This window comes from Dipodomys ordii, unplaced genomic scaffold (assembly GCF_000151885.1).
Source record: "Dipodomys ordii isolate 6190 unplaced genomic scaffold, Dord_2.0 Scaffold66, whole genome shotgun sequence".
Classification (NCBI taxonomy): domain Eukaryota; kingdom Metazoa; phylum Chordata; class Mammalia; order Rodentia; family Heteromyidae; genus Dipodomys; species Dipodomys ordii.
Genome location: NW_012267282.1, coordinates 107,453 through 115,758, shown reverse-complemented (window position 1 = coordinate 115,758; position 8,306 = coordinate 107,453). Strand labels below are relative to the sequence as shown.

At 44.7% G+C, this 8,306-nt stretch overlaps 1 protein-coding gene across 1 annotated transcript in view; it reads right to left on the bottom strand.

Moving 5' to 3' along the window:
• Positions 1-5,677, bottom strand: part of Chfr (checkpoint with forkhead and ring finger domains, E3 ubiquitin protein ligase) — a 23,710-nt gene extending 18,033 nt beyond the window's left edge. The window contains exons 1-4 of the mRNA XM_013023170.1: positions 5,557-5,677; positions 3,176-3,285; positions 1,144-1,203; positions 835-1,020 (exon numbers count right to left, since the gene is read on the bottom strand). Coding sequence (XP_012878624.1) covers positions 835-1,020; positions 1,144-1,203; positions 3,176-3,285; positions 5,557-5,573 — 373 coding nt within the window. The 5' untranslated portion in view covers positions 5,574-5,677. The remainder of the gene's footprint in view (positions 1-834; positions 1,021-1,143; positions 1,204-3,175; positions 3,286-5,556) is intronic.
• Positions 5,678-8,306: the final 2,629 nt, after the last annotated feature.

The following is an 8,306-nucleotide window of genomic DNA, read 5'->3' as shown; positions in this document are numbered from 1 at the left end:
TATATATATATATCAGGAAGTGGCGCTGTGGCTCAAGTGGTAGATGCTACCCTTGAGCTGAAGAGTGCAGGGACAGCACCCAGGCCCAGAGTTCAAGCCGTATGACCGACCAAAATCAACATATAAAAAAAAAATTTTTAATTGAAAAACTATTTTGAAGATAATCTGGAAGAAAAAAACATAGTTGGGGAACAGTTGAGAGAGTAAACTCAAAAATACATGTATTGTAATCTAACTCAGGGAATATTTATATATACAATACCTATAAGGAAACATTAGCATCACATCACACTTAGATGGAGTGAATTTTCCCAGTGACCATGGAAGAAGGGAAAAAAGAGCCTAAAAGGACAAAGGCATATAAACTGCTTTAAATATCCTATGCAAGGTAAACTTTGAAAACAGTATGTCAAGTGAAAAAAACAAGTCACAGAAGACCACACATAGTATGATTCCATGCAAATAAAATGTCTAAGAAAGGCAAATAAACACAAACATATGGAGTTCCTGTTAGATAACAGAATGTTCTGGAATTAGCGGTGATGAATGGATAATGTATAAATATACTAAAAAACATTGATGTGTACACATTAACAGGCTGATATTTATTGTATGTGAATTACATTTTTATTGTTTGCATAAACTAAGGCCCTTAGACTTTACCATTTTGGGGATGGAACAAGTTATAATTTACTACTATAGAACACTCACTAATGATAACCTTCTGTAGTGGCTCTTCTGTCTCAGTGACAACACAGATAAGGATTAAGGAACAAAAATGTACCACTGCCATGATTATCTCCATCACGCTAGAGCTTGAGGAGTGCTCTTTACCTGTGGGAGTCAGCTCTGTGGACGAGGTAGAGGCCATGGGGAAGAGGTCTGATGTGGATGTCGATGGCTGGGCTTCCTCCACGCACACCTGAGCGGCAGGCAACAATGGTATATTCTGGGACTCATCACCCAACCCTGGAGCTGAGGTATCTTTGGTCACATGGAACACATTTTCTTTATTGGCTTCTGCAAGCCCAAAAGGAACAGAAGGAACACAAAAGGAGCTCAAGAAAATACTGCACAGGTCTTAAAACGCTGTTCCTAGTATTCAACAACCCTTCACATTGTCTTTGCTACAAGTTCACTTACCAAAGGATTCTTGAGTAATGCCTTGCTTTTCATTTAAAGATTCATAGAGGTATGCCACATCTAAAAGGAAATAAATCAAATAAAAAATGGTAGCCATATAAAAAAAAAAAGCAGTATCTAAGACAAGTGCCAGGGGCTCACGCCTGCAACCCTATCTACTCAGGAGGCTGAGATCTAAGGATCATGGTTCAAAGCCAGCCTGGGCAGGAAAGTCTGTGAGACTTTTTTTTTTTTTTTTTTTGCTGGTCCTGGGGCTTGAACTCTGGGTCTAGGCTCTCTCCCTGAGTTTTTTGTTTTTTGGGGTTTTTTGGGTCCGGTCCTGGGGCCTGAACTCTGGGCCTGGGTGCTGTCCCTCAGCTCTTCACCTCAAGGCTAGCACTCTACCATTTGAGCCACAGTGCCACTTCCAGCTTTTTTGTTTTTGCTTATGTGGTACTGAGGAATGGAACCCAGGGCCTCAGGCATGCAAGGCAAGCACTCTACCACTGAGCTACCTTCCCAGCCCTCTCCCTGAGTTTTTTGCTCAAGGCTAGTGCTCTTGCACTTGAGACAAAACACCACTTCAAGACTTTTTCTGAGCAGTTTATTGGAGATAAAGAGACTCACAGATTTTCCAGCCTGGGCTGGCTTCAAGCTGATCCTCAGATCTCAGCCTACTGAGTAGCTAGGATTACAGGTGAGAGCTATCACAACAGCTCAGTAAGTAAGACTCTTATCTCCAATTAAGAACCAAAAGTAGAGCGGTAGGGCCCTAGCCTTGAGTGGAAAAAGTTCAAGCACAACACCTAGGCCCCAAGTTCAAGCTACAGGACTGGCATGCACATGCATGCGCACACGCGCGTGCGCGCACACACATGCATGCGTGGGCACGCACACGCTGTATTTCATCTCTATTCTCATCTTTTCAATCCTGTCAAAGCTTATCTGTTGATTATCTTCACTTAGCATCAAATAACAACATCTACTGACTTAGATTTCAACACAATTGAACTATTCTTTTTTTTGGGCTGGTCCTGGGGCTTGAACTCAGGCTCTAGGCACTGTCCCCAAGCTTTTGTGCTCAAGGATAGCACACTACACTACCACTGTGAGCCACAGCACCACTTCTGGCTTTGAACAAACATGACCCTCAAATCTCAGCCTCTCAAGTAGTTAGCATTCTAGGCCGTGAGCCACTGGTACCCAGCAATGACCTATTATTATGAACCTAAAACTATGCATACCTCAGAGGAAAAAATGGCCTCAGGCAACAGACTAAGGTGAAGAATCTCCTGCCTTGCTTATAATTGCAAGCCACTGAAAACAGGAACAGATACCAGATTCCTCTGGGGGCTAGGAATGTGGCTTAGTGGTAGAGTGCATGAAGCCCTGGGTTCAATTCCTTAGTACCACATACGTAGAAAAAGCCAGAAGTGGTGCTGTGGCTCAAGTGGTAGCGTGCTAGCCTTGAGGAAAAAAGAAGTTCAGGGACAGTGCCCAGGCTCTAAGTTCAAGCCCCAAGACTGGCAAAAAAAAAAGAAAAAAGAAAAATTCCTCTGTAAGGCAATGGCCTGGTTTATGTTGAATATGACCTGAGTGATATTTGTCCACCGCTTCCTTTTCCTTACTAGGAAGAGACTTTTCAAAGGATTTCCCTGACTCATGTCCTGGACTCCCACAAACACAAAGCAGAACCACCATTGTGCTCTACGCCCCTATTCCTGCACTTTATTCCTACAGTTACAATTCTTCTACTTTTACAACCCACCCCACTCCATTCATTCCTTCATACCACCCAATTTAGATATAATGCCCACAATTACATTAGCATTCTTTAAGAAAGTCTCTAAATAGTCAGCATTCAATTTTGAATTGCTTACACCAAAAGTCTACATAAACATGTACATTAAGGTCAGGAATGTAGCCAACCCTAAGTTCCCTATAGGAAATATCTCTTTCAACAAATTTTCTTCCTGAAGATGTTGGTCAGTCTCATCTGAACTTTAGTGCAGCATCTGGGCACATGTCTAACCCCAGTGAGTTTTCCTCTTACTGTGTTCCGGCTCATTCTTCCTGTACACTAAATAGATGACATCCCCAGACTGTAGAGGACAAGTCTGTTTTTTAACAACCTTCAGCTTATTGATTACTGTTCCATTGGTACTGTAAAGAAAGAAAGGAAAAGGCAAATTACCCTACTCAAAATAACTAGGATTATTAAATTTTTCTACCACTGTGAGGAAATCCGCTCAATATTATCACTGTGAAAATAGCCATAGGAATGATGTCACTATTTAACAATGTATTTATGCAAATACCATCTGACAAAGTTCTTGAGAAAAATCTTGCTGGTTATTTCCTTACTGACAAACTAACGAGCAACACAAACCTTTTACCCAGTGTTTTACTATTTCTGCTGTTCTAATGCAGACTCTTCCAATGTGCTCCCTTGTGGATCCTGAGGCCTTAGCAGCAACAGCAGTGTACTCTAATTTCCAGCCTCTTCAGAGCTTTACTTAAAGCTATCCATAGCTTTACTCCCTCCCAACAACCATGATCCCAGTCAGTGCATGTCTTAAGGAACAGGTTCTGGGGAAGCAAAATAAATGCTGGGCTAACAACTGGAAGACACCAGGACATCTGTGCTGTGCTCTAAATGGTCTGGGTTTGGCAGTGACCACACTGCTGGGTGGGAAGGTCATGGTGCTAGTCCTAGACCCAGGGTCAGGGGGTATGGGAGGAAAAACAAGAAGTGCTTTGTTCAGAGGGATTTCTGAGTAGAGACCTGATATAAAATCAGGAGGTACATGATGGGCAGAGAGCACAGTACACTGAACACATAAAATCTGGTATGTGTAGTATTCTAGAAGGCTTTCCATTTTTCTTTCTTGTGGTATTGGGGATCAAGGCCAGGTTTACACATACTAGGCCAGCCATCCTAAGCTATACCCCTAGCTCTGGCTTTTCACCTTTTCTGTATTACTTAAGTAATTCAGAAAATTAATAATTAGGGGCTGGGAAGGTGGCTCAGTGGTAGAGTACTTGCCTTGCATGCATGAGGCCCTGGGTTCGATTCCTTAGCACTACATAAGCAAAAAGAAAAAACCGGAAGTGGTGCTGTGGCTCAAGTGGTAGAGCACTAGCCTTGAGTTGAAGAGCTGAGGGACAGTGCCCAGGCCCAGAGTTCAGGCCCCACGACCGGATCCCTCCCCCAAAAAAAGAAAATAATTAAAAATAAGATTTTTAAGCCAGGTGCCAGTGGTTCACACCTGTAATACAAGCTACTCAGGAGGCTGAGATGTGGGATTCCTGGTTTGAGAAGCCAACAGGAAAAGTCTGTGAGATTCTCATCTTTAATTAGCCACCAAAAGTCTGTAAGTAGTGCTGTAGTTAAGTAGTATAGTACCAGCTTTGAGCAAAAAAGGGAAGGGCTGGGCCCCGGTGGCTCACGCCTGTAATCCTAGCTACTCAGGAGGCTGAGATCTGAGGATCGCAGTTCAAAGCCAGCCCAGGCAAGGAAGTCCATGAGATTCTTATCTCCAATAAACCACCAGAAAACCAGAAGTAGCGCTGTGGCTCAATCAGTAGATCACTCATCTTGAGCTGAAGAGCACAGGGACAGCGCCCAAGCCCAGAGTTTAAGCTCCACAACTGACCAAAAAAAAACCTAAGGGAAAGTCCCAGGCCCTGAGTTCAAGCCCCAGTACCAGCACACACCTTAAACAAGTTTTGTGTTGTTGCCAGGTAGGGTGAAACATGTGAATAATTCTGGCATTCAGGAAGTCAAGGCCAGAGGAGCCCAAGTTCAAGGCCTGGGCTATATATATGTATATATATAGTGTGTGTATGTGTGTGCATATTCATATGTGTGTGTGTATATATATATATATATATATAAAACCAACTCTGGTGTGTTTATATATATATATATATATCCAACTCTGGTATGTATATATATGCCAAAGTTGGTTATATTTTTCAAGAATCTATACGCTATCAATGCCTTTTTTTTGGGGGGGGGGGTCAGGTCATGGGGCCTTAACTCTGGGCCTGGGCGATGTCCCTCAGCAATTCTGCTCAAGGCTAGTGCTCTACCACTTGAGCCACAGCGCCACTTCCAGCTTTTGTTTTTGCTTATGTGGTGCTAAGGAATCGAACCCAGGGCCTCAAGCATGCAAGGCAAGCACTCTACCACTGAGCCACCTTCCCAGCCCCCTTTTAAGTTTTATTTCTGAGCCATATTTGATTTGAGCACTGAAGCCACAGGCACCAAAGCATCACTTAGGATCCCATAATGGAAATCAGAAAATTCATCTTGATGCCTTGAGAACCTAAGCACCATGTGAGAGAAAGCTAGCTGATGTTACTGGAATGAAGCAATACTGTCAGCTTGCTAAGCCACAGAGGAAACAGAAAAGATCAGAAAGTACTCACCTGGTGTCTTCCAGCATAACCTGACCAGACTTTTCATCCACTAAAATTTTACAGTGATCTCCAGACACAAGTTTATTGCTAGGGAACGAGAGGTCGCAGCCTATAACACAAAGGACAGAAGGATGCTGGACATGATTTTAGGTTCTGTGGCCATAACTATCTCTGCTTTCTCAACATATGCAATGCACTATATACATTTACGAAAACAGCATTTAAATACTTTATGTGTTAACCCGAAGTTAGGGATAGGGGGTGTGTCCACAACCTTTTTTTTGCTTGAACTCTGGGCTTGGGCGCTGTCCCTGCCCTCTTCAGCTCAAGGCAAGCGCTCTACCACTTGAGCCACAGAGCCACTTCTGGTTTTCTGGTAGTCAGTAAGAGTCTCATGGACTTCCCAGTCCAGGCTGGCTTTGAATTTCAATCCTCAGATTTCAGCATCCTGAGTAGCTAGGATTACAGATGTGAGTCGCCAGCACCTCATAATCTATAACCTTTTTAAGCCTGGTCACCTGGAACACATCCCATCATATAAACACTTCTTCAACAGGATTTGTGACATACACATATGCACAGCTTTCCCTGATAAATATAACCCGAACTTAAAAAAAAAACCCAGGTGCTGATGGCTCACACCTGTAATCCTAGCTACTCAGGAGGCTGAGATCTAAGGATCGAGGTTCAAAGCCAGCCCAGGCAGGAAAGTCCATGAGACTTTTTTTTTTTTCTTCTGTTGGTCGTGGGGCTTGACTCTGGGCCTGGGCACTGTCCCTCAGCTCTTCAGCTCACGAAGATTACCACTTGAGCCATAGTGCCACTTCTAGTTTCCTGGTTGTTTGTTGGAGATACGAGTCTCATGGGGGGCTGGGAAGGTGGCTCAGTGGTAGAGCCTTACATGCATGAGGCCCTGGGTTCAATTCCTCAGCACCACATAAGCAGGAAAAAAAAAGGCTGGAAGTGGTGCTATGGCTCAAGTGGTAGAACGCTAGCCTTGAGGTGAAGAGCTGAGGGACAGCGCCCAGGCCCAGAGTTCAGGCCCCACAACTGGACCCCCCCCCCCAAAAAAAAAGAGTATCATGGTCTTTCCTGCCCGGGCTGGCTTTGAATTTCAATCCTCAGATTTCAGCATCCTGAGTAGCTAGGATTACAGGTGTGAGCCACCAGCGCCCAGCATGAGATCTTACCTACCATTAGACACCAGAAAACCAGAAGTGGTGCTGGGGCTCAAGTTGTAGAGTACATCCCTGAACAGAAGAGCTCAGGGACAGAGCCTAGGCTTTCAGTTCAAGCCCCACAACCAACCAAAAAAGAAAAAAAAATAGTCCACAAGTAAGTGACAGAACTCAAATGATGAAGCAGGAGAATCTAGAGTTCAAGAGTAGCCTAGGCTATGCTAAGTAGACCCTGTTACAAAACGTGTGCATGTGTGTGCGTGCACAGCACCACTTTATCTTGCATTTTCCTGACCCTCAATCCCAAACTGCCCTACAGTCTTATGAATCAGAAGACTCAATATTGTTTTTACCCCCCCCCCAATTGGGCTAAAACATTTGTTGGCAAGTCAGAGGAAGAGCTAAGGCCAGGTGTTATCCCCTCTTCCAATACCCAAGGGAATCCCTCTGTAAGAAGAGGGCAGTCCAGAAACCTGTTGACTTAGAGGCCCTTGGCTATGTACAGGTTGCCCTAATTGATGTCCTGGCTCTCAAACAGGTTTAGGCAGGTGGCCAATTTTTGCTCCAGTGGCTACTTGATGCCTATGAGCTCTGGAACCCCTCGCTCTGCCGGCATGTCAACACACTTGCTGCTGTCACTGCCCAACTGGGCTTAGCTGTTGCTCATCAATGTGTGATCTGTACCAGTTCAGTTCCACAGTGGGTCTCCTTCTTGCCCGTGTATATCCAGAGAAGTGTTTATGCAGAGTTCAACTGAACCTCCATCTCAAGACCTTGGAAGGTCCCTGAAGGTCATGTCTTGAAACATGTTCATCTGTAATTGCTCCCTAGTTCACCACTTGGTCTGGCTGGGGAGCCAATGGACATCCTTCCAGTTCTTCTTCTTTTTTTTGGTTGTGGGTCCTGAACTCTACCCGGGTGCTGTCCCTCAGCTCTTCAGCTGTAGACTAGCACTCTACCACTTGAGCCTCAGCCCCACTTCCGGCTTTTTCTGCTTATGTGGTGCTGAGGAATCGAACCCAGGGCCTCATGTATGCAAGGCAAGCGCTCTACCACTGAGCCACCTTCCCAGCCCCCCTTTCAGTTATTCTGTCATGACCTCATACTGGCTTCTTACGTCACTCAGGATTTTGGCTAAGCTGGTGTCTCATACAGACTGCACCAGAACTGACCTGGCCACCTATCAGATCTATAGGACATTTTTTCTTTGTTCTTCTTTTTGGGGGGAGGGAGGGGAAGGGAGGAAGAGCAGTCATGGGGCTTGAACTCAGGGCCTGGGCACTGTCCCTGAGCTTCTTTACTCAAGACTAGTGCTCTACCATTTGAGCCACAGTGCTACTTCCAGTACTGAGGACTAAAATCCAGGTCTTCACGCATGCTACGCAAGCACTCTACCACTAAGCTACATTCCCAGCCCTTCTTTTTTTGTGCTGGTCCTAGGGCTTGAACTCAAGTCCTCGGCACTATATCTGAACTTTTTTTTTTTTTTTTTGGTTGGTTGTGGGGCTTGAACTCCAAGCCTGGGTGTGATCCATGAGCTCTTCAGCTACAGCCAACTTCTGGCTCTTTGGTAGTTTACTG